This window comes from Anolis carolinensis, chromosome 4, assembly GCF_035594765.1.
Source record: "Anolis carolinensis isolate JA03-04 chromosome 4, rAnoCar3.1.pri, whole genome shotgun sequence".
Lineage (NCBI taxonomy): Eukaryota > Metazoa > Chordata > Lepidosauria > Squamata > Dactyloidae > Anolis > Anolis carolinensis.
This window is the reverse complement of record NC_085844.1, coordinates 188,674,576-188,700,285: the sequence shown is the minus strand read 5'-3', so window position 1 is coordinate 188,700,285 and position 25,710 is coordinate 188,674,576. Positions and strand designations below refer to the sequence as shown.

Genomic DNA, 25,710 nt, shown 5'->3' with positions numbered 1-25,710 from the left:
CGTGTGCAAAGAATTTCAAGAATCTCCTGTAAGACTGTACTGTTGCCAAGGTTCTCCCTTCTACAGTTATTAGAACTGGATCCTGTCACTCTCGATTTTTTGGCTCTTCTCTTCTTGTGTGAATCTCGAGCTCTAAAAGTCAGTAGCTTACAATTTAAGGAACTCTAAACTGTAGGCAAGGCTTCCATGACACAGCTATAAAAGAAGAAAACCAACGTGCCAAGTAATAGCCTCTTGATGGTTCTTCCGCATTTGCTTTGCATGGAGGTTTGCCATGTGTGCTTCAAAGCATACACATTTCTCAAATCATACACAATCGTAACAACTTATAATTCTGAGAAGGGAAGGGAGTCACATTTCCTCCAACATTATATACATCCTTTCAAAGGAATTATTTCCTCTTCCACACAGCTGTATAAAATCTGACATTATCTGCTTTGAACTGGGTTATGTGGCAGTGTGAACTCACATAAACCTGTTCAAAGAAGATATTGTGGATTTTCTGCCTTGATATTCTGGATTATACAGCTATGTGGAAGGGCCCTAAGACTCCAATGTAGCAAAGATTTGCAAAATGTCAAGAGAAACTGAAAGTGAGATTTGCAGCTTTATGCTCTGACAGAGTAAGCAGTGTGTTGCTGCACAGGCACCTTACCTAAGATGATGACAAGGGATCCTATAGCACAGGCATGGGCAAGCTAAGGCCTGGGGGCCAGATACTGCCTCCTGGGCACTTACCTCAGCCCCTCCTCATTTTCGCTGTCCTCTTGGCATAAGGACACAGCAGTGCACCTCATCCCTATGCCAAAAAGACAGGAGAGGAAGGCACGCAGCAGCTGAGAGCCCTCTCAAGCACTCTCAGCCACTGCATGTTTCACCCTCCTCCCGGCATAAAGACGGTGCGAGCGGCCCTGTCCTTATGCCAGGAGGACAGCTCGAGAAAGGCATGTGGTGGCTGAGAGCCCTCCAGAGCACACTCAGCCACTGCCTATCTCTCCCTCCTCCCAGCAAAATGTCAAGAGGACAGCCCAAGGATCAGGGGAGGAGGATCGGGGCAGTCATCATGTGTCCTGCCTTCCTCCTGGCATAAGGATGTGGTAAACAGTCTGTCCTTATGCCGGGAGGACAACCTGAGGCCCTGCTCTGCCCACTCTTGGCCCTGCCCTTTCCTGGGCCCTTCCGCTCCCAAGCCTACTCCATCCAGGCCCATCCTCGCTCCCAGCCCGGCCTGGCCCAACCCTTCTGGCCAGACCCGCAATGCGGCCCAAAGCAAAAAAGTTTGCCCATGCCTGCTATAGCACCATGGAGACTGGTCTCCAGGGTCATCTTCAAATGCTCAAACCACTATTGAATGTTGCAATTGGCCACCTTGATTAGCATTGAATAGCCTTGCAGCTTCAAAGGTGGCCAATTGCAACATTCACACTTGCCTCAAGCAGACAAGGGTTCTTTTTCCCACCCTTGACCTTCCACAGATATATAAACCCCACTTGCCTAGTTTCCGACAGACCTCACAACCTCGGAGGATGCCTGCCATAGATGGGGGTGAACTGTCAGGAGAGAATGATTCTGGAACATGGCCACACAGCTCGGAAAACTCGCAGCAACCCAGTGATTGAAGGCCATGAAAGCCTTCGACAAAACATTAAAAAGATTGTTTATACATTTATGTTATAAGGCGTATAGGAAAAACAATGCATCTCATTGTGTAAGGTAAAGGAAAAGGTTTCCCCTGACATTAAGTCCAGTCATGTCTGACTCTGGGGGTTGGTGCTCATCTCCATTTCTAAGCCGAAGAGCTGGCGTTGTCCGTAGACACCTCCAAGGTCATGACTGCATGGAGCGCCATTACCTTCCCACTGGAGTGGTACCTATTGATCTATTCACATTTGCATGTTTTCGAACTGCTAGGTGTACATATATGTAAATACAGGCGAAATCCAAAACACTTCTGGTCCCAAGCATTTTTAATAGGGAAGACTCAACCTATATTAGACATTAAAGGCTGTATGGGGGGGGGGGGAGCTGTAGTTTAAGGGGCATCTAGTGCCGTTTGACACCACTTTAACTACCACGGCTCAATGCTATGGAATCATGGAAGTTGCAGTTTAGTGAGGCACGGCACTCCTGGGCAGAGAAAGCGAAAGCCCTTGTAAAACTACATATGCCAGGATTCCATCTAATCGAGCAAGGATGGGCAAACTTTGGCCCTCCAGGTGTTTTGGACTTCAACTCTCACAATTCCTAACAGCCTACCGGCTGTTAGGAATTGTGAGAGTTAAAGTCCAAAACACCTGGAGGGCCGAAGTTTGCCCATGCCTGGCATAGAGCCATGCAGCTAAAGTTGTATCAGACTGTATTAATGCACCCAGAGACAAACACACTCCACTGTGCGAGTGAGTGTCGTTCTGAGGCAAGAGGGGAGAAGATGCGAACCATCTCCCTTTGTTCTTTTCTGCTTCAGAGAAGTTTCTCGGAATTCAGCACCCCGCCCCCTTGGTCTGCCAGAAATAGGCTCTGCGCCTTTAAGGAACCAAATAAAATCGAATCCACCCCCCTTCCCCTCCCCTCTCCCCCTCCCCCGAAGGACTCGCTTTTATCCCAGTCCCTGCCTCCGAGGGCGCCCCCGCTTTTGCAAAGGCAGAGCTGCAAGCAACGCGGACGAGGAGGCAGAAGGCGAGAGGGCGACCATGGCCATGATCTTGGGCTACTGGGATATCCGAGGGGTGAGTCAGAGGCCCTTTTGCAGGGGGGTGGGCCTGCAATTTGTGTAAGGAGGGTCGCCCCATGAAGGAAAACCTCTTTGGATGTCTTTGGGAAGCGATAGGAAAAAGCTCAGCTCCTGGGAAAGGAAATGATGGAGTCTTGCAGCAAGCGCAGCACGTTTGGAGTGAAGATCCTTTTGTTTGGGATGTGTCTCTGTGTGTGTATATATACATATCTATATCAATCTTTGCATATACACACACACTCTGTATTATACACACACATACATGCATGTATATGCACAAAGGGATAGATTCAGAATATATAGTACATACATACAAAGTGCAGTTGGTGTCCTTTTTGTTTCTGTATGTGTGTGTGTGTATATATCTTTCCATTTTGTAGATAGATACCAAGGTGGGTCAAAAAGTTTTGTCTCCTGCTTCATAAAAATGTTATGAATGAACATATTAACAGCAGACGTTGCTACAGATCACAGCCTGAACTATCCTCTACACACAAAACTACCGTTGAACATAGTCACCAGAATCCATTTGTATACACTTGTACTATCTTTTAACCCAGGCGTCAAAACCATTTTGGAAAAATTTAGTTTTTTGTTTTGTTTTGCTTTTGTGACCCATGATTTTAAAGCTGTTTTAACATCGTTCAGGTCCTCGAATCTGAAACCACGCAAGTGGTCTTTCAGAGGTCCAAAACAGGTAAAAGTCAGAAGGGGGCAAATCATAAAAATTCTTCAAGGGATTTTGGATTTCCTTAGGTGTGCAACCTTCTTTTGCCAGGAATTCAAGGACCCCTCTTTCTTTTAGCTTCAGATTCATGGTTCTAATCAGCCAATCAGAGAAAGAAAAGACTATATTGATAGAGTAAGGCTACCTCTATCATATCATGCATAGATAGTCCAGTAGCTGTGAAATAAATTAGAGTTAGAGCGATGGAGGCATTACTTTTTGACCCACCTGTGTATATGCATATAAGGTGTACCAACAGTTGGCTTACAGAGGGGAAATGGGACATTGTAGATAAATCGACCTTTCTTTACAAAATTTTACAAAACTCTTCCAGTACACACAACAATATAAATATAAAAATGTTTTACATGTGTTAAATATAATATATGTTTGTTATGTTTTTTTCTATGTATACAGACTTTTGGAACACTACTTAAATACAAAGGTTTTAACATTGCACTAAAGGATACACACATACATGCATATGCATGCATGAATACATGCAAAGCTATTAGCATTGCACTAAAAGATACACATGCACACATGCATACAGAGATTTTAACACTGCACTGAAAGATATATTTAGAAAGAGAACAGAAAGAAATGGAGAAGAAGAAAAAAGCAACTTCCGTCCATGTTTTCAGCACTTATGCTTACTTTACAGTTATTGCTGCTTCCTTCTCTTTTTTACAACCAATCTTGTCTAATGATGAAAATGTAAAGTTATCAAGAGTTTTTTGGAAGGGGGGAGTGCAAAACAAAAGTCCATTAAGGGCTTTCCAGCTTTTCAGAAAAGCCGTTCCTTTGATCAAACAAGGCAACGTGTCTTGTTTCTGCCCTGTCTTAAGCTTTGCCAGCCACTCCCCCAGAGTAGGCAGTAAGGAATTCTTTTCATGTTGGCGAATGCAACCATTTTGCTTCATTTGGAGGCTGCGTTGTGGCTTTGTAGCTCTGTTTTGTCGGTAAGCATCTCACCTCTATATCTTGCACTTACACTGGTAGCATCGACAGTTTTGATTTGTGACTGAGTGGTTTGCATGTTGGACTAAGATCAGGATTCTAATCCCTGCTCGGGTATGGGAACCCATCAGGTGGCCTTAGGGAAGTTACCCGATTTCAGCCTCAGAGAAAAGCAGAAGACTTTAGCATGTTTCTTCCTCTCTGAATGAATCTTGCCAAGAATACCTTAAGCTGAATAATAATATTCTATATACTCGAGTATAAGTCGAGACATGCAATTTTACCACCAAAAACCTGGGAAAACTTATTCACTCGAGTATAAAATGAGGGTGGGGAAATGCAGCAGCTACTGGTAAATTTCAAAAATAAAAATAGATACTAATAAAAATACATTGATTGAGGCATCAGTAGGTTAAATGTTTTTGAATATTTACATAAAATTGTAATTTAAGATAAGACTGTCCATCTCTGATTACCGTATATACTTGAGTATAAGCCAACCCAAATATAAGCCGGCCAGGACCTCTCTCGAGTATAAGCTGAGGGGGGCTTTTTCAGCCCTAAAAAAGGGCTGAAAACTCAGTTTATAATTGAGTATATACAGTAACCATTTTTTAAAATTCTTACCCACATCTTCGTATAAGTCAAGAGAACAAACAACACACACACACACACACACACACACACACACACACATATATATTAAAAGCAATCATAATTTTGAAACTTGCATTTTAACATTTGAAGAGACGCAACGAGGAAGGAGGTTATTTAGTGATGACTAAGTTTCATTCTTGTTTTGCCATGCAACCTGAAAGATGATTTGGGGAAAATGGTTTTCTTTCAGGCAGCAGCAATACCCCCTCTAAACAAACTCGTGAAAGGAAAACCCGTGATAGGTTTGTCTTAGGGTTGCTGCAGCTTAGAAACAAATTGATTTAATTTGCCTGATTGCTGAAGAGCTTATTTCTTAGAAAATCCAGTTATTAGAGAGAAAGCAGAAGTGTATCATCACACTTGAGCATTTGTCCACTTTAAATCCGGTTTCTGACTCCTGCAGAATTCTAGGGTTTGTAGATTTGTGAGGCCCGAGACCTGTCTGTCTGAGCTGTTTAAAGGCCTCTCCCTAAAGTGGATTTAAAGTGGATCCAAACTCCAGTGAGATGAAGTTCATATCTTAGTTTCCCCCTGTAACTCCTCTGTTTTTCCATGTGTTCTTCCTCAAACAAGGGTGTAGAATGCAGTTTTGTTTTCTCAGATTTTTCTTCTCTCTTCTCTTTAGGGGTGATGGTAAACATACAACTTGTGCATTTGTTTGTTTTTAATTTCAGATATTTGATAACTATACTTCAAAGTTGTGGCCTTCCTAAAATAGATTATAGTAGAAAAAGATCAAAACACGACATCTGAGCACTTCTTTCTTTCTTTCTTTTTTTAATAAAAAAAGCTGTTGCAATAAATGCAAACACTATAAAATCTCTTCAGTTAACAACCAGAGGGAGAAAAAGTATGTTCAAGTTCTCTTAAAAGCAGCCAGAGGTGCACAGTGGGTTGTGTACAACAGGCAAATAATTATACTATTTCAAGTTTGTGCGCTTTCATCTTGCAAAGAGAAGTAAGTCTCAGTATTTCTTCAGGTATGAGATCAGCCCTAAGTACAGAGGGATTTTGACAAAGGGAAGGACTGTACTAACACAGAGAGATGGGTTTAACCAGAAGCATTGGAAAGGACAGAAGGGAGTTTAGAGTAATGACAGTTGTAAACACAATGCAGTTAGTAATTACGCAAAGTAAGTTTGAGAATTCTCAATTTCTTTTCAGTACAGTGTCGTCTTTAAAGGATTGTAAACCCTGAAACCTGTATGTGCTAACTTCTCATTGAACATTATCCTTTGTTTCTTTCAGCTTGCTCATAGCATCCGCTTGCTACTAGAATACACAGGCACAGCCTTTGAAGATAAATTATACAGCTGCGGAGAAGGTTTGTATTGCTCAACTGAGTATGTGCTACAGTCTTTCTCCCATTGCCCCCAGTTTACAACCAGGAATGAAAATTGCTAGTTTATTCATAATTTCCTGGTAACTCCTAGCCCATTTGGATAAAGGCATTCTAAGCAAGTTAGATATAGAAACTGTATCCTATGTTTTTGGTTACCCCCAAAGTGATTTTTTTTTTTTGCTTAACCTCTGCAAATTTTGAAAGTCTGTAAGGTTGTAAAGTGGTGTCAGTGGAGAGGCTTGTGCCAAATGATATGCACCTGTATTATCGGAAGAGTGTCATTTTGGTATCTAATAATGCAGACTCTATGCTCTGCTTTACTTCTTCCTTTGGAAAAAAAAATCTGCTAGTAGATATTGGTTGTATTGCTCAATAATATGACAGGGATGGATTTTGATGTACTAAGTATCATATATATAACTAGCCTACTTTTCTTTATGGAGAGAAACAGGTGTCTAGATCCAAGTGTGCAGGAAGCATCTGCTTAATGTTTGAAATTGCCATGATTCTGCAGTCTGAAGAGAGTTGAAGGTAGCTCAGGGCTAAAGTCTCCTGGAGAAATAGCATCAGCAATTCATTATTGAGCCTCCTGGAACAACATTTGAATTGGCTTGGAGTATGGTGAGAACATAAAAGTTATCTTCAGAAACATATTAGAGACGGAGGCAGGAATTGCGTAGCCCTCCAGATGTCGCTGAACTGTAGTATGACTCACCACTGAGTGTTCTAAAAAGAACTAACTTCTGGAGGACCATATAATCCTTACCCCTGCTGTAACAAAATGTTTAAAATAGACCTTTCAAGATCACTAGAAAATATAATTAATATCTGTTGGTTCCCTGTCACTTGCCAGTTCAATATAGCCAGTGTAATTCACTCCCCAAGGATCTTGGGTTACTATCTTGGAGATTAATGCTACTGTTTCATTTGGAGACTGGTCTTGAACTAAAACTGGGTAACTTCTCCAGAGGTCCCCAGATTACAGTATTACTCAGTTGCACAGTATAAAAATTATACCACTTGTTTGAAATACAGTTCATTCTACTTGTTTTAATTTATAAGCCTTTTTGAATCCTGTTTTAGGTAAAGAGGAGATGATATTTTTATTTGATTATTTCTAGAATGATAGTACACAAGATTGCTGTGTATATTAAGCAAATTAGTATGGTATCAATTCACTGGAGAGTGACCCTGATGTTGTAGTCTTCTTTAAAAATAACCCCAAATGTATGGTGATGGGGTCTTTCAGGGGTCACCATGTCACATGATACATAATGTGTTCCATATGGTGACTCTTCTTGAATGAGGCGAGGAGATTTCCCCAATTATAGCATAATACATTTTCAGTGGTGAGTGAATATGCCATCCTTGCAGCTGAACGACTCACTTTAAGCAAGTTGTCTCCATTGGAAAATGTGCAGTGATAATCACTTGCTGTGTGCTAAAGAATAGATTGTCTGGAAAAATGTCCTCAGTGCGCCCTGTGAGAGAGCATAATGGAGCCTTTGTCTCCGAAGCATCCCAGCTCCAACCTTGCTGTTTGTCACATTGTGGCTTTCTCTTGCCAAGTTATTTTCTCAAAACCTAGGTGGTCTAGATTGAAAATGAGGGCAGCAAAGAACAGCTCCACCTAAACTACTCTTGTGGAATGCCCTCTGGTTTTTAATATTCTAAGATAGCAAGTTAATGAGGCTACTGGTGGCATTCAAGTCTGTCTGAGTTTATTACCAACTACAGCAGTGCTTGCCACAAGGCTGTCAGCAGGCCAACATGTGTTTAATAGCTTCCTGACAAAAGAAGAAGAATTTACTCCAGCATTTACAGCATGGTATAACCAAGTTAACTGAGAAATAAATGAAATAGGGGTCATTTCTGAATTAGCTTTTCCTGGATCCAAACTCCAGTTGTAGACTTGGCAACATGATGGACATAGATTTTCTATGCCTGAATTTAATACCTCTTATTTCTCCCTCAGCTCCTGACTATGATAAGAGTCAATGGATCAATGAAAAGGAAAAACTGGGACTGGATTTTCCTAATGTAAGTGACTGTATTTATAATATTATACAGAGAAATGCCATCTCTTTTGTTTATCCATGAATTCCGAATGGGAAGAAACAGGCTACTCTCAGTGGTAGTCATGTGTACAACTTTAAATGAAAAGAAGGGGCTGAGGAACAATTATGAATAGACTGAATGGGTCATTAAGAGTGAACTTGGAAGCACAAGGCAAGGATTTGGCCTTGAGCTGATCTCTCTCTGTGTTTTCCAGCTTCCTTACCTAATTGATGGCAAGACCAAGCTCACACAAAGTAATGCCATTCTCCGGTACATTGCACGCAAACATAAGCTTTGTAAGTATGGCTGAGTTCTCCTGGGGTCTGGACTGGGAAAACCTGCTTACTTCTCCCCATGATTTCTCATCTCTGTGTGTTGGCTCTAGGTGGAGAAACCGAAGAGGAAATAATGAGAGTGGACATGCTGGAGAATCAGGTGATGGATTTCCGCATGAGCCTTGTGATGATCTGCTACAATCCTGATTTTGTAAGTTGTACTGCTTCCCACCATTTACACCTACTGTACTGAGCCAGAGGAGAAGAAGCAGGTCTTTGCAACATCTGCAAAAGGAATTATAATCCATGTTTTATGCAGTAAACACGTCCACCGTGTACAGCGCTGTTTCTTCTACCCGAAGCATGAAGTGATGCACACACATCTGTTTCTGGGGATTGTGATAAGAGTCTCAGAAGACCAAGATATTTAAAGCATGTGTGTGCCACCCTCCCTCTTTAGGAAACAAAAATTACACACAGCAATCATGACTGTTGTGTGAAACAACGGATTTACAAATATGTGATTTTAACCATGTTTTAACTTTGTATTGTATGGTTTTATTCTGTTGTAAGCCGCCTTGAGTCTGCTTGTGGAGAAAGGCGGGGTAAAAACATCTTAAATAATAAAGTAAGCCAACAAATAAATAAATAATAGAACATTCCTTTGAATGTTGCTGTAATGGCAGAAACAGTTTGCCAGAGGAATGACATTTTTGGGCTGTTAGGAATAGAAGCTTCTCAGCAATAACTCTTTTCCAAAGAAGTTTATTGGAATCACTCAAGAACTTTCTCCTAGAGTCATTTTGCCTCACTCTGGTATCTTAGCTGTTGATTATTCCTAATTCCATAGGCACATTGGACAGTAGAAGTTCTTTTTAATTTTAGCCATGGAAACAGTTTATTCCTCATTGATTTATGTGTATGTGTGTATGTATATATATATTTCAAATATACATACATTTGCGAGTGTTTGTTGCATACAGTGCAATACTTTCCAGCCATTAGTCTTCCATAATTATTTCTAAGATAAGGGGTTACAGTCTTCTATTTAAATAGTACATTGATTTTTTCCTGGGTTTTTTGGTTCTCTTTTTAGGAAAAATTAAAACCTGGATACTTGGAGCAACTGCCAGGGAAGTTGAAATTGTTTTCTCAGTTCTTAGGGGACAGAAAGTGGTTTGCTGGTGACAAGGTATGTGCATATTCAGACCTGGTTTTACCCAAGAGTAGGCTCAGTCCTTCTGGAGTATCACTAATGCTCTTTGATTTTTTCCAGATCACGTTTGTTGACTTCCTCATGTATGACGTCCTGGATCAAAACCGCATGTTTGAGCCTAAGTGCCTTGATCAGTTTAAGAACCTTCAGGATTTTCTCACCCATTTTGAGGTTAGTTTTGGCTTTGAGATATGTGATTGTTTGCCGGTCATTTTGTGCATCTTGTGATGGGGTTTGTTATTTCCTGGCAAGCAGCCACCGACAGATTAACAGACAGCAAGGTTCCAAAATGGCTGGAGCAGCTGTCTAAGCTGGCAAAGACAAGAATATGTGAGAAATATTGTCTGTTTCCTTTAGGTACACAAATGCTTCAGGCAGGTTGTTAAAATGTGCTTTGTTCTAAATGGGCCTGGTGGTAATTTCACTTTTATCCTTTTGTTTAATGAGCTTTTTCCTGTAGTAACACAGTTGTTGGCAGTTGGGAGAACTTACTTATTGCAATCTATAAAGCCTTAGTGCCACCAACTTACTGTGTAGAAAGTATGGATTGGTTTCTGTACCAACTTTGTAGAATCGTAGAATCATAAAGTTGGAAAAGACCACATGGCCATCCAGCCCAGCCCTCTGCCATGCAGGGACACAGAATCAAAGCACCCTTGACAGATGGCCATTCAGCCTCTGCTTAAAAACCTCCAGAGAAAGATAGTCTACCACACTCTGAGGCAGCATGTTGCAAAAAATGTCTTACCATCAGGAAGTTAGTCCTAATGTTTAGGTGGAATCTTTTCCCCCCCTGAAATTTGAATCTATTGCTCCCTGTTGTAGTCCACCAAAGTTGCTTGGATAGGGGCAGTGCCTTTTTCATGAGTAGCAGAGCTGGGAGATTTCCCTTTTATCAGGTGAAGTCTCTGAGCATTATCATTTTGGAATAAATTTTATGCCAGTCACACATACACTCCAGCCTTCCATGTGTTGGTGGACTCAAATTCCCATCAAATCCAGCTGCATGATCAAAAATGAGGGGAGTTACAGTCATATGACAACAGGAGGGCCTGGTTCTCTATTCATGTCCTATACCAATGTCATGAAAAGGTGAGGAAAAAGCCAATTTGTGGAGATGGTGTCTTAAATAGGAGTAAATCCAAGGCCTAAGACAAACTGGTAAAAATCTGATGCACCGTTAGCAAGTTTGAACAAAGGAGCTGTTCTCGGAGCCATAGGTTGAAGCCTTCTCAGACCTCATGTCCTTGTGAGGGTTTGGCCAAAGGTTGTGGTCCAGAATATATGTGGGGCAATACACTCAGGAAGGGTGTTCTAGAATTTGTGTTTTAATATAGCCTATGAGCAAACTCAACCTGGCTGGAAAAACTTTCCTTTTTCTGTAGTATTTTCAGCTTTTGACCTGTTGCAAATTCTTTTTCTCCCCACCTTGTTTTCTGAAACACTCAATTTTTTGTTTTCTCAGGCCTTGGAGAAAATTGCAGCCTACATGAGCTCCAGCCGATTTATGAAGACTCCCATTAATAACAAAATGGCCAAATGGTGTAACAAGAAAGAGTAGAAAAAGCAGGGCGAAAGCTTTCTGATGCTGGATGGTACCTTGCTTTTTTGGTGTTAGAGTTTATTTGATAGACAGATGGTCCCCCCCCCCCCTAGAATTTGATGCTGTATTTCTGTAGAATGATGGTTGAAGCTTTTCTATTTTGAAGGCTGTAGCAGCTAATAAAGATTCTTGGACTGAATTGGTATTGCTGTTGTGGCTTATTGTCTTATTCTGTTTTTTCACTACGTAGATATAGAAAGGGTTCTCAAACTCTTTCAGCCACGGAGCCCTTTTTGAGGCAAAAATTTCTTGTGGAGCCCCAAGAAATGTTTTTATATATTATATTAATTATTATTTATAATGTATATATATCAGGCATGGTCAAACTTTTTGATGCATTGTGTTTAAAATTTGACAGATGGGCCAGACCAATGGCAGCTGGATGGAGAGTGTTTGTGTAAACTAATTGAAAAAATATGAGCGATTAAACTTAACAGTATTTAAGTGGAAGACCCCAGGGGCCATCCATTCCAACCCTCTTCTGCCATGCAGGAAAAGCACAATCAAAGTACCCCGGACAGATGGCCACCCTGCCTTTGTAGTAGTAGTAGTAGCAGTAGTAGTAGCAATGCACCCTACTGGGATCTGCGTGCATCATCCGAAAATACATCACACAGTCCTAGACACTTGGGAAGTGTTCGACTTGTGATTTTGTGATATGAAATCCAGCATGTCTATCTTGTTTGCTGTGTCATAATAAAATAATAATAATAATAATAATAATAATAATAATAATAATAATTATTATTATTATTATTATTATTATTATTATTATAGAAACTCCAGGGGGCATCCAGTTCAGCTCCCTTTTGCCATGCAGGAAAAGCACAAAGCATCCCCTGAAAAAAGGGTTTTTGGTGCCAAGGGAGGCAAGTGGAGGGAAAGAAACAGAAAAGAGGAAGGAAAGCTTGGAGGGAGGAAGAGGAGGAGGTAACTATGGAGCCCCTCAGAAGCAAATATTTCCCACTTCAGTTCAGACTGGAGGATCAAATTTGCAAATTACCTTTGCAGCTACTTCTTTCCCCCCATTCTACTATGTACAAAGACACACAAGTGTTAATGCCAAAACTAATTTCAAGCATAAGATCAATATCGTAATTTCATGGTATCAGCTGCTATATGGCAGGGATGGGCAAAATGAGGCCCTTCAAATGTTTTTGATTCTCAGGAGCCATGACCATCATAGCCAATGGTGAGAGTTACAATTCCTTAAAATCCAGAATGCCACATGTTCCTACCTTTTCCCATGGAGGGAGGAATCCCTGAGTGAAAAAGCTGCCTTCATAAACTTCAAAGTTATTGTGGTGCTTTTGTTAGAAAAATGAAGGCATGCTGGGGAGAGATTAGGACATGAACACATTACATGCTGGATCCATAACTCTCCTATTCTCTTGGTGTGTGCCAAGAACAGGAAGCTGGAGTTCCTCTTTGTAGGATCACTTTCCTCGAGGAGAACTTCAAAAAAAAGAAAGAAAGAAACCTGGATGTTGGGGGACATCTCTCATCACTATCTGCTATGCCTGTCGGGGCTTTGAAGTGGACAGTTCCTCCACCTTGAATTTACTCTCTATTGTAGAACTTCTCACCAAACAGCTTCACCCACTTAAGGACTGGCTTCTGAAAAAGCACTACTACTAATGTGTGCTAAATATGCTTATTATGACTTACTGTTTGCAAACTCACAGCATCAGTGCTTACTTGCAGGTAAATGTAACAGTAGAGACTGGCCTTTTGATCATCTTGTACAGGATGGGATAATGTTGAACAGTTTGTTAGTTGTGTACCTTTGAGTCATTTTTGACTTGTGGCAACCGCAAAGCAAACCTATCACTGGGTACTTGAGACTATGAGCATGTGGCTTAGCTAAGGTCACCCAGAGGACTTTCATGGCTGAGCAGGGATTCCAGTCCTTTTTGAAAGTCATAGTCCAGCTCACAAACTACTATGCCACATTTGGCTCCATACTGCTACTGCATAGTGATACAATATTTATAACTTAGATCAAAATTATACATTACAATTTTACTAACCTACATGATTTTGACTGCTGCTTTTCCTTCTTTCCTACATCCCATCTGTACTCTGCCTAGTCCATTAGTCAAAAAGCATAAGAAAAGCTATATAATGATCAAATTCAGAAGATTACAGGTAATTTTACTTTACTTATAATCAAACAAGCTTCTTCTCCATCCAGCTTGAAGGAGAAGATGTAAAATATGTGGAAATACCTGAAGAAATTCCTGGAATCAGAGGTGGGCTGATCCAAAAATGCACAGAATGCACTTTCTATTTTGATTTCTCCAAACCAGCTTTGGCACCAAGTTCAAAATAGTGGGAAGGAGAGCATACACTTTTTATCATGTCAGAAGCGCACTGAAGATACAGTTATAATGCATTTAAAAACAAACAAAGTTAAAAACTTGGCATTATACTAGATTTCCTTTGACCAAAAGCTGGCCATTTGGAGTGCCTCTGGTGTCACTATGAGATGGTCCTCCATTGTGCATGTGGCAGGGCTCAGGTTGCATTGTAGTAAGTGGTCTGTGGTTTGCACTTCTCCACACTCGCATGTCACGAACTCCACTTTGTAGCCCTTTGTAACCAGAAGCGACTTGCAGTAAGCATACACTTAGAATTCAAAAATAGGATGCCTTTATTTTCCATACTAGAATTGCATTGCATTGCATTCTCGTCCCAGTGGCGAAGTGTGTTAAAGCACTAAGCTGCTGAACTTGCAGACCGAAAGGTCCCAGGTTCAAATCCTGGGTGCGGAGTGAGCGGCCGCTGTTAGCTCCAGCTTCTGCCAACCTAGCAGTTCGAAAACATGCCAATGTGAGTAGATCAATAAGTACCGCTCCGGTGGGAAGGTAACGGCGCTCCATGCAGTCATGCCGGCCACATGACCTTGGAGGTGTCTATGGACAATGCCGGCTCTTCGGCTTAGAAATGGAAATGAGCACCAATCCCCAGAGTCAGACATGACTGGACTTAACGTCAGGGGAAACCTTTACCTTTTACCTCGCACAAAAATCCAGTCTTGCTTTTCTTCCCTGACGTGTCCTGATACTTTATGTATGCGTTCACATATTTATTGTTATTAAGCTATGCTGTTTTAAGGTTCTGGGACTTGTAGTCCAAACAGGAACATTCCCAAGCTCTGTATCTCTGAAACATGTTGTTTTGTAAGTGTTCTTGAAATAGTTCTGGAGTGATAGCCATATTAGGCAATTAAACACAAACATATCTTAAACAGCTTAATAGATTTATTGGACACAAGTACTGCACAAATAAAACAAATATTTTAAAGCTACTGAGAAAACCATGAACTTCCTGAACACCAAATAATCTCAAAGTCAACTTTCTCCTGCAAATTAACACTGAACAGATATTTTGCAATTGCTAGATTAGAATTTGGTAAATCTCTTCCTTATTACTTCAAACTCTCTCACAAACTATTGAGTTTAAAGTTACTACAATGAATCCTGTAAAGCTAACTAATCAATTGCTATAATAAATGGACAATGTCTTTTAAAACATTATATACAGCATTTGAAATATTTTAGAAATATCACTATGGCCTGCTTGCCCCTCTCTTTGCAATTTATTTCCCTTTAATAATGAGACACGGTACTTGGAAATGCTACTGTTTGAGACGATAATAGCCCCCACCTCAAGCTAGATTGATCACTAACTATCCTACCTGGGGAATTTAGGGAGTTATTTTAAAATTAGCTTTTCCAGGTTCTGTAGCTCTGTATATATATATCTGCAAATTAGTGTTGCCAGGCTTAAAATAGCAATTAGGGATATGAACATTTAATCCATGAAATCCAGGAATACAAGTTGAGATGTATCCACAACAATTCTATCTATATATTAAATAAAAGCATTTGGTTTCAATTAACTTATCCATGTATCTCAGTCAAATAAACATGTTGTCCACATCGATAAATTACATGATGCTTCCATTTTTGTCTTTACTGAATTACAAACTACAGGATTTTTAAACATCTCTATTCAAGCTATATAAAAATAAAATAAGGGGCATCCTTACAATAAGAGACACTTGCCAGTCTTATAATGGGCAAGCTTTCTGAATCGCATCTAAGGGCATCCTGTATAATAAAGGTCATATTAACAGATGAGAATAACCATCCAAAGTTAAGTGCTGGAAAAGCAAACCATTACTGGTAGCAGAGACAATTTCTTAGAAGTGAACTACAGTGACTGAAGACTGCTGAAGAATATTACTTCTGTGGGTCTTACTGTTAAAGGGAAGCAGAGAAAGAAGTATTAGTAGTAAGAACTGAGTAAGTATTCATCATTCCTAACCACATTCTAGCCATGTAGGAGGTTATTCTCCTTTGCAGCAACACTATGTTTATTGACCCTATTCATATTACCCTACCCACAGATGAAGGAGGATCCAGGTCTCACTGTTACAAACCAAAACTAGTGCTGACCCATGTGGTTTGAATACAAAGTTACTACAACATCTGGAGGGCTACATGATCACCCGACCTTTCAAATTTATACTGTGTTGCTTCTGAATTTATTTGCTTCAGTGGGAAGCTGAAGCGAGCTGTGGGACTCTCTCCAGTCCAATGTCCCCTCTGGCCATTCTCTAGTCACAAAACAGATGGATATGGCAAACAGGTTTCCTGGCTTTGGAAGGGATCTTACCTTTAGTGTTGATTTAACTGCTGAAAGCTTGAGGAAAACACGTCTCCCTTCTTCCGGGCAGACTGTTTTCAGTTCTTCTTGGCTCATTGACAGAAGTTGCTGTCCATTAAGGATGCCAAGAGATTTAACTGTACTGTTGAAAGATGAAGACAGGGCTATGTTTGTTTAGGGGAGAACATCTATCCTGAATTTTTCCACCCTTGTCTTTGACTGTAATGTATTTCTATATTGTTTGAATGTAGAACAAATGGTGGATGGTAGGAGTAGACACACATTCTTTTGCCTTTTTTAGCCTCTACAGAGCTTGCCATCCTGATAGGGAAGGGAAAGCAACTGCCAGGGTCAGAAGGCTGCATTGTACTTCCAGGAGGATCTACCCATATTAACCCCAACTCTGAAAACAGATGCAAAACATTTTTGGTCCCAAATATCCCTTCTACAGAGCATTAAAACCATTTCACCATGCTTTTGATCCCTCCCTGATCTAGGAGGAGGAAATAAACCAGTAGTCAAAATTGGGACGGGGATGTTGGAGCCTAGAATATAGTGCACAAGAATGATGTCAATGAAAGGGGCAATATCCTTCCCACACTTTCCCCACAACACCGAAAGAATCAGATAATATTAGAATCTGGCTATGGGGCTTTCAAGCTTTGCAAATCTAGGGACCCCTGCACACCACACAGTTCCAGCACTATGACTTCCCTTTAACTGCTATGACTGCCTCCTGGGGTTTGTAGTTTTGCAAGGCAGCAGAGGAACTCTATGGGATGAGAATTCTAAATGCCCTTTTGTAAACTTCAAGTTATGGAAAACAGCACTGTATTTATGTAATGTCAAAGGCCTATAGGTGGGAATTTTGATGCCTTTGAGCAGAATCAATACCACTGTGAATTATACATTACTGCATTTTAGAAAGGTATGGGGCCAATAGCTATTGCTACAATACAGTACAGTGCAGAAAAGACAAGGATGCCTGCTCAGCTAGAAGGCAACAGGAAAAGTGGAAGACCACATTCCAGATGGAAATACTCAATAAAGGAAGTCATGGTCCTGAGTCTGCAGAACCTAAGCAGGGACTCTTGACAATCGGGTGACTTGGAGGTTTCCCGTTCATGGGGTAGCTATAAGTTGAAGCTAACTTGATGACAGTTAACAATGATAAAGCAACACCTACAGCTTAGAGAAGCCTTTTGTCCTGAGCCAAACAGTGACTTCTGCTGGTGAGGAACGTGGGTGGAGGTCAGAGAAGTCTCTTGAGACCTGAATGCAGATATTTGAGGAGAAAGATATCTCATAGCAAATGGTTTATATCATCAAAACCATTATCTAGTCCCAGAGGACTAATTAATGGAAGCAGTATAATAAAAAATAAACATGCTTAATTTTGCATAATTTAGAACTTTGACAAATGTGACTTAGCAGGGATTTATTGTGCGCATCCCTCAGTGATGCACCAGGATGACTGAAAACAAGGAGCCTGATGCACACAGTGATACAGCCTTTTTTTTCTAAAACAAAGCAGTTTGCAATATTTGGTCCTCTGGTTCTCTGGTCCTCCAACTTCTAGAATCCCTGATCATTTGTCATATTAGCTGGAGTCTCAGACTGTTTCTGATTTTGCATTAGACTGCTTATCCTGAATGGTGGACAGCTGCACTTAGATATGTTTGAATATAACACAGAAGAAGAAGAACCTCCTTCGAGCTTCTAGCATCATTTCTTTGAGTTGCTCCCATGGCACATGGAACAGCAAAGAATTGTACTTACTTGTTCTGTGTAATTTCCCTTAGGTGCCATCTGATCTGTAGGTTCCAGAATGTTGTTAGGGATATAACCCTCCTCCCCTGCAGAATTTCTGGCAAGCCACCATTTTTTCCGTTGATCTAAAACCTAAACAAAGAAGAGTTATTTTAAAGTCTGCACCCTACTATATCTAAAGCACTAGACCTCACTAAAAAGGAATTACTATACCAATAATCAGATGCTAATCTCTAGCAAAGGTGGAATATAGCTGGGAGGAGGGAAATACCAGTGGCATTAGCGGAAGCCAAGACTGACCAGCTTGATATTCATATTCTATATATGATACTACAGCAATCCAAAAACTTTCTTAAGTCTGGTTGAGCAGCTCTTTGAAGGAACAGATATTTGGAGACATTTACCAAGATTCTGTTGGATGCTTGAGAAATATAACTTTCAACCAGAGTATTTTTTCTGGCTTCTGTGGAGTAACTGTTAGTGGCATCAAGCACCCCACCTGTATGGCTACTCACTGTCCAGGGGAATGGTCTGGAGTCCCTCAGGCACCACCCCCTGCACTTTCCAGTTACAAGAAAGGGGGGAAATCGGTACCTTCCTAAACCTCCAGCAAGCATGGCATATGGGAGCCACTCACCCACACACTGATTGACTGCGGGGGTTGTTTGAGAGCAATCAGCGACACTATGCATGTGGAGTGGAAGGCAATTGTGCAAGGAGATATTGAATACCTTCTTCAGCAATGAGAAAAAAACACATATTGAATTCCAACCATAAATAAAAGCTTGGATAAATTTGGTTTTGGAATAAAAAATTACTTTGCAACTCCTAAATCGATTATGTTGAAGACCATATTTATCTGCTTCAGCTTCATGATAATGATTAATGTCCCCAATCTTCAGTGTGGTGGTCTTTTGTTATGCAAAATAGCTAGATGCCACTGTTTTGAAAAAAATAAGAATTGTGATGTATAACTTTCTGTTCATTTTGATTCTCCTGCTATCATTAACATCCTTTTGTTTTTGTTGGACAGAGTCTTTGATAATCAAGAGTCATTCACCTTTCTTGTCATCACTCTTCCCTTTTCTCCCTCTCCTCCTCTCTATATATAAACAGCAGCAATCTTGTTGACTCCATGCAGAAGGAATAGGGAGGTGGCCTCTCTTTCCCTAGAGGTTATACTTTCAAAGCAAAGGGCTTCCACCTTACCTCTAATAGATCTCCTTTGGTTACATTAAGCTCCTTGGAGTTTCTTGCATGGAACTCATACATGGCTTGCATGAGCTGGGGAGGATTAGACACCCTGAAAAAACAGATGAGATCACTACTGAAGGCAGGAAGGACTACAACTGAAGAGTCACACAATTCCTGTGCCTGATTCAAAGAAAGTAGTATTACACAGAGCAAGTTGATGAATATTCTGAAGGTTTTGTGCACAAGAATGGTTCAACATCTCAATACAGACATTTTCCCACTTCCTTTATCAATGGCTGTAGGCAGGTTTAACTCTCATTTACACCAGTACAAGCAGAGTGTGTGTCTATAGGCCATATTCTGTATGATCTCTCAACACTGCTTAATGGTTTTTTGAGATGGTGGTGTGGGATTTACACACATTCATTACTCTAAACTTCATATTAGAGACATATTTTCTGCAATGTAAACTGAACCAGTTTAATAAGAGGCCATACCTGTCTGAGAAGCCATTCTTGTTTCCATTCTGGGCCTATGCAAAGAATAATACAACACTTTGAATATTCTGTGAAAGTGTACCACTACTAATGAAACAAGTAAAAAATGCATGGCTCAACACATATACAAAAGTGTACCATCCTTAGTATGTGGCACTTTGAAACTGCTTGCCTAATTTTCAAAATTATGCAGGAATATGATGTATTTGCAGCAACCACCCCCTATTCATCTGCATGAAAAACATCATTGTTATAGTTTTCTAGGATATGCTAATAAGGGATGTTGCTTTATCATGTGGCTGTAGATTTTCAAAACTGACATTATATATCCATCTTTTTCATTTACTAAATGTCCCAAGTAATGCTTTCCTTTGAACCACGAGTAAACTGTGGCACACAACCTTTGCCAATTTTTCATCTATAGTAATTTGTCTAATGGATCTAAATGAGAATTTTGAAGAAAATTAGTCCTGTCTTTTGCACATTTCTTCAATACTAAAAGGCAGGTATATCTTTGTTCCTATGAGGTGACTCTGCTTTAGAAGCTCTTGGGTTGGTACTTGCAGTTCATGTTGTGGTACTATATTTCACACGTGTTAAATGCAAGGCCTGAAATCCAGCCTTCCACATAATTTCATGTGGCCCCTAAGACATTCTATGACAGAAAAACATAGTTACATTTATGCCGTCTTACAATCACAAATGGTCCTTTGAATGTAACCATAAAACTGATGTGGCACTCAGTGAAAATGAATTTGATACCCATGTTATGGACTGTGGGATGTGATTCTGTGTTGCTTCTATTACTGTCACAAATTCCAAAGAGACTCACTTTTTCAAAATCCATGGTGCCTTGCCTCTGAGTAGGCACGGGTGGCTCCCATCCATCTGAGAACGTGGGTTTGTAAGGGGGGATGGATTGTCCCTCTGGAAACTCCTCCCTGTGAGGGAAGAAGTGGCCGTGTAATGTTAGTTTTCAAAAATGAAAAAGTGAGACCATTTACAAATGGGACCATGGTTAATTCTGGTCATAATAGAGTAATAGAATCATAGAGTTGGAAGTGGATTTGGTGCCACCTAATCCAACATCCTCTCAAAATTTCCATTGTGCTGGCCAAGTTTAACATAAAAAAGAAAGGACATAACTGATGCTAAAACTTTAACTGTACAAACACACTCCTGAAAACTACCAACATCTGAGTTTCCAGAGTCATGCTTATAGAGTTCTTTGATGTAATCCAAAGGCAGGGTTCACATGAAACAAAAAGTATATATTAAAGTTAAGAATAAAAGAAGAATCTTGCTAAGTCAGATCAAAAGATTAAGGCTGGCATTCACTATCACAGTTCTGAATGTGTAACCTAGGGCCCTAAAATACTACACTGGTTGACAGTGTTATATTCCACTTTAACAGCCATGGCAACATTCTGTAGAATTCTGGAGTCTGTAGTTTAGCTCTCTGGCTGAGAACTCTAAATGCCTTTCCCTAAACTGCAAATCCCAGGATTCCACACACAATCCTTATGTATTCAATAGTGTAGATAATATGTAGGGATCATAAAATTCCCCCAGTACTGGATTATTAGGCATCAGACATGGAGAGTGATGGGGACTGTTCTCCTGTTGATCAGGGCACAACAGATTGATATTTTCTTTTTGGAGGAATTGTAATACGGATTCTGCTTTTTACTGTGGCACAGGAGAGCATTCATGGGAGTGGGGTGGAATTTTTTTTCCCCTAGCAATGACTTCACATCAGTGTTGATTCTAACATTAGGTGGACTGAGGCTGGAGTATGGTGTCACAGGATTGATCAGTATGCCACATTGCTTACCCTCAGTTTCCTAAGCTACTGTTATTTTCTGGTATGATGGAAGATGGTTTCCTGATGATGGTGTTGAAGAAAGATTCAATTACCAGTCCATTTGGATTTTGTACATGGTATAGGGAGAGAGCAGCATCTAATTCTTTGCTTCAAGCAGCAGAATATCTTGGGCTAACCCAGACTCACAGATGTCCCAAAAGTATCTCAAATTAGGTCATCAAGCTTGCTGTTTTCACAAGGTATCTAAGTAGCCTGTACAACAATTTATTCTGATCAGACATCAAATTCAGCTTGTACATGCTGTCTTCTCTCTGAGTTATCACCCTTACCTGGTTAGATTCCAAGCAGGTCCCAAATTTTTCCAAATAAGCTGTTCATCATAATTCAGGGTGCGCCTGAGCAGGTCAATACCTGCAGCATTCAGCAGAGGCGAGACTACTGTTGAGGCCAGATTTCCCCAGGGACAATTGGACAAAATCTACATAACAACAGCATACGCAATTAATAAAAGCCTCTTTATGCTTTTCTCATCTGCTATACTTGGGCCTATAGGGGCAGTTAATCTCTGTTTGCAATATAGGGTCTCTTTTATATGATACATTTCAAGCACTCGGATCACACTTTAACTTCCATGGCTCCATTTTATGCAATTCTGAGGATTGTAGTTGTATTTAGAAAGTTTTGTCAAAGAACTCTAGTGCCTCAATTTTAAACTACAAATCCCAGGATTCCACAGGAGGGAGGCATGGCAGCCACAGTAAAGTGAAAAATGCCTAGGTCAAACAGAAATGCATCTGGAGAGTACTGTTTATATTTGCCGATTTATAAGGTCACTGCCTGCCTATAGAGATGACTAAAAGCTACCACTAGAGGTAACATCTCTGTTCTGCCTCTTTCTAAAGATGTCTTTAGGAGTTTCTTTGCAGCTCCCCTTCAGTACACTGGCTCTTTCCATTTCATCTATGCAGAAAGTGGGCCAGCAGCAGTGCCAGGTGATGTCAAACAAATTGGGAGTGAAACTCAGGAGTTCTCGGTCCCAGATTTAAGAAATTTGATCAAAAGGATTTTTCTGTGCTGGGTCAAAATGTCTAGGAGACACATTGACCTCTCCTTCTCTGAGAGGAAGTTTTTTTCAACTAGGTAAAGGTAAAGGTTTTCCCTTGACATTAAGTCCAGCCGTGTCTGACTCTGGGGGTGGTGCTCATCTCAATTTTTAAGCCGAATAGCCAGCATTGTCCGTAGACAAGGTCATGTGGCTGGCATGACTACTGCTCTCATATTTCTCTAGCTGATGTTGCTGGAGGATTCGGCTCTTAACTCCTACTGATAGTCCTAACAAGAAGAGAACACTGAATCAAAATTCCTATAAGTTACTACTGATTTACTATAGCTATGTCAGTTGGGACTAAATATGATTTAGGCAATTGAGTTGTAGTACAAACAAAATTTGTACAATTTTGTTGTGCTGTTTGCTGCCTTCAAGTTGACTTCGCCTTATGCAACACAATGAATGAGAAGCCTGCAGGTCACCCGATGCCCAACAGCCCTGTGCAAGTCCTACAGATTCAGGGCCATTGCTTCCCTGATTGAGTCTATCCATCTGAAATGGTGTCTTCCTCTTTTCCCACTGTCCTCCACTTTACCACGCATTATCTTTTTTTTTTTTTACAGAGTTCTAGCTTTTCATAATATATCTAAAGTACAACAGCCTTAATTTAGTAATCTTGGCTTCTAGAGGTAGTTCAGGCTTGATTTGCTCTAGGACCCGCTTTTTTTTTTTTTTTTTAGCATTTCACGGTAACCACAGAATTCATCTCTAGCACTACATCTCAAATGAATTGATTTTCTTCCTACTAGCCTTCTTCACTTTCTAGCTTTCACAATTATACATAGAAATAGAGAATGTGATGACATATATATCTTTGTATTTCAGGATCTTGGCTAGTCCCTTCATAATTTACCTCCAAAGTCATAATCTTTTTCTGATTTCTATTTGGGTTTATGAGAGAGCCAAAGTATGGTAAATCTTCAACTATTTCTCTGTGTTAAAGTTATGTGCATTGTCTAAAGTCACTATTTGTATTTTCTTAATTTTCTTTTGTAAACCTGCCTTTGCTCTTTGTTCCTTGACTTTCTTCAAAGTCCTCTCCAGGTCTTTGCTATTTTTTGTTCATAATATATTATCTCTATGTTTTGGATAGCTGATTTCCTTCCTCCCATTTTCTTGCCTCATTCCTGTTTTACATGTGATATTTTCAGTAATCAAGATAAACAGATAGGGTGGTAAAGTGCAGCCTTGCCTAATCCCCTTGCAATTGGAAATCATACAATTTCTTGGTATTCTTTCCTAACAGTATCCTTTTGTACTGAGTACAGGAGAATCAAGTACTGTGGCACACTCATTTCTTTCATTACTTTTTATGTTCTATACAACAAATAGTATATAAAGCACATCCCAATTTTCTTTTGAAATTCTTTGGTACGCTCCATTATCTAACTATGAAAGGGTACTTAATGGGAAAGGATTACTAGAGGTGATCAGGAGGCCTTGCTGGCTGCAATACTCACAGCTGATAAAGTTGAAAAGATGAGCTGAACCAGCTCTGGAGCACTGGGTTGATTCATGGTTGGTTCCAGCTTCCCCTGCAGAAACAAACGAGAACAGAACCCTTCATCATCCTGAAATTTCAGAATTAATTAATGGACAGGCTCAAGGGTGAGGGAAGCAGACCATATGACAGCCCCATGTTTGTATTGCTGAACTTTGAGCCAAAGGTGATGTACGTTTTTGTCAGTCCCTGAGTAAGGGGACATGCCCCCAACTCCCACTACCCTGTTCCTCCTCGGACTATTGAAGCAAATGTAATTCAGCTAACCAGAATCCACTCTATTGTTTAATGCATGGGGACCCTTGTTTGGTTAACTATTTAAACGCCAAGAGCTCTGTGCTTTGCTCAGATGTTATTTAGTGATGGCCCTGCAACAGAAACAAAAGACCCTGGCCATGATAGGTGGGAGATGATGAGACTGGTAGTCCTCCAAATTACCATCCTCTAACTCTGGTTCTGACCAAGTCCCAGAAGTCATTAGTTATGGTTGCAATCATAGAGAGGTTTTTCTGTTATCTATCGTAGGTACCAGTATTTTGGACTTAAGCTTTCACAATTCCTTTGGTCATATTAGTTAGGGCTGATAGGGGCTGCTTTCCAAAATATTTTTGAGGACAACCCATTTTTGGAGAATGTTAGACCATAGGATTATTGCATATTGTATCTGCTCTTTTCCAGCAAAGCTGCAGCTAGATAGAAATATACATTACTAACTCATCAGATTGTTCTGAAAGTGACCTTTCTCCTCAGTTGTCTCTTTCTGAAATTGTTTCCTTTATCTTATCTTTAAGAGGAGCAGAAATACTTGAATTTTGCACTCTTGTTACATTCTGGATCCAGCCTGAACTTTTTCCTATTTGCATGGAGGAAAATGCTTCTATTGCAGTGGTTCTCAATCTGTGGGTCCCCAGGTGTTTTGGCCTACAACTCCCAGAAATCCCAGCCAGTATACCAGCTGTTAGGATTTCTGGGAGTTGAAGGCCAAAACATCTGGGGGCCACAGGTTGAGAACCACTGCTCTATTGGCATTAATGCCATTATTTTCATCCAGTGCTAATAGGAGGTACAGGTGGCTTTGATCCAGATCAAAATAGGAGCAAAGGGTAAAAAGCTTATTTATTCCTTAAACAAGAGTCCCAGCTTCGGCCAGTTCTTCCACGCCTGCCATTTAGTTTCAAAAATCTATCCACCCATTGCTAATTACAAGAATAGCCTCTCATTTTGTTTGGCGTTTCAGTGATTGGTCTAAAAGAAAAAAACTGTGTCATTTATGGACAACATTTGCCAGCAGCATTGTGTGTTGAATGTTAATTGCCACAACTTGCTTTGCGAGATAATTTTTGTTTGAAAAACTTGGGGAAAAGTGGTATACGGTACCATAAAATGAACATCTCTTTTTGTTTTCGTATAGCATTTAGCATACAGATAGATTTTATGCACCTTTTTCTTTGTCTACACATCCCTTTTCCTACATTCTTGGAAGGAAAAAAAACATTTACAAAATAAATCCATTGGCAAAAAACAGGAGCAGCAGCTTGAAACAATGGATGTCTTTGTGCTGCTGCTCTAGAT

The 25,710-nt window shown here is 40.3% G+C and overlaps 2 protein-coding genes across 7 annotated transcripts in view; one reads left to right on the top strand and one right to left on the bottom strand.

Moving 5' to 3' along the window:
• The first annotated feature begins 2,567 nt into the window (after positions 1-2,567).
• LOC100554488 (glutathione S-transferase Mu 1) lies at positions 2,568-11,708 on the top strand. 2 transcript variants are annotated; one of them, XM_003220188.4, is made up of 8 exons: positions 2,568-2,726; positions 6,324-6,399; positions 8,393-8,457; positions 8,690-8,771; positions 8,861-8,961; positions 9,847-9,942; positions 10,027-10,137; positions 11,432-11,708. In XM_003220188.4, exons 1-8 carry the CDS (start codon positions 2,691-2,693, stop codon positions 11,525-11,527), a joined length of 663 nt encoding a protein of 220 aa, XP_003220236.1. In that variant the 5' UTR covers positions 2,568-2,690; the 3' UTR covers positions 11,528-11,708. The 2 variants fall into 2 exon arrangements, with proteins under 2 accessions (XP_003220236.1, XP_062834472.1); XM_062978402.1 differs by lacking the exon at positions 2,568-2,726 and adding an exon at positions 4,337-4,420.
• A 3,106-nt stretch (positions 11,709-14,814) lies between these two features.
• eps8l3 (EPS8 signaling adaptor L3) overlaps positions 14,815-25,710 on the bottom strand; it is a 116,838-nt gene continuing 105,942 nt past the window's right edge. For all 5 annotated transcript variants that reach the window (XM_062978398.1, XM_062978399.1, XM_008109556.3 and 2 more), the window contains 9 exons: positions 24,098-24,172; positions 21,859-22,007; positions 20,537-20,645; positions 19,705-19,739; positions 19,223-19,316; positions 18,023-18,145; positions 17,430-17,515; positions 16,253-16,385; positions 14,815-15,834 (listed from right to left, as the gene is read on the bottom strand). In XM_062978398.1, the coding sequence (XP_062834468.1) occupies positions 15,832-15,834; positions 16,253-16,385; positions 17,430-17,515; positions 18,023-18,145; positions 19,223-19,316; positions 19,705-19,739; positions 20,537-20,645; positions 21,859-22,007; positions 24,098-24,172 (807 nt within the window). In that variant the 3' untranslated portion in view covers positions 14,815-15,831. The remainder of the gene's footprint in view (positions 15,835-16,252; positions 16,386-17,429; positions 17,516-18,022; positions 18,146-19,222; positions 19,317-19,704; positions 19,740-20,536; positions 20,646-21,858; positions 22,008-24,097; positions 24,173-25,710) is intronic.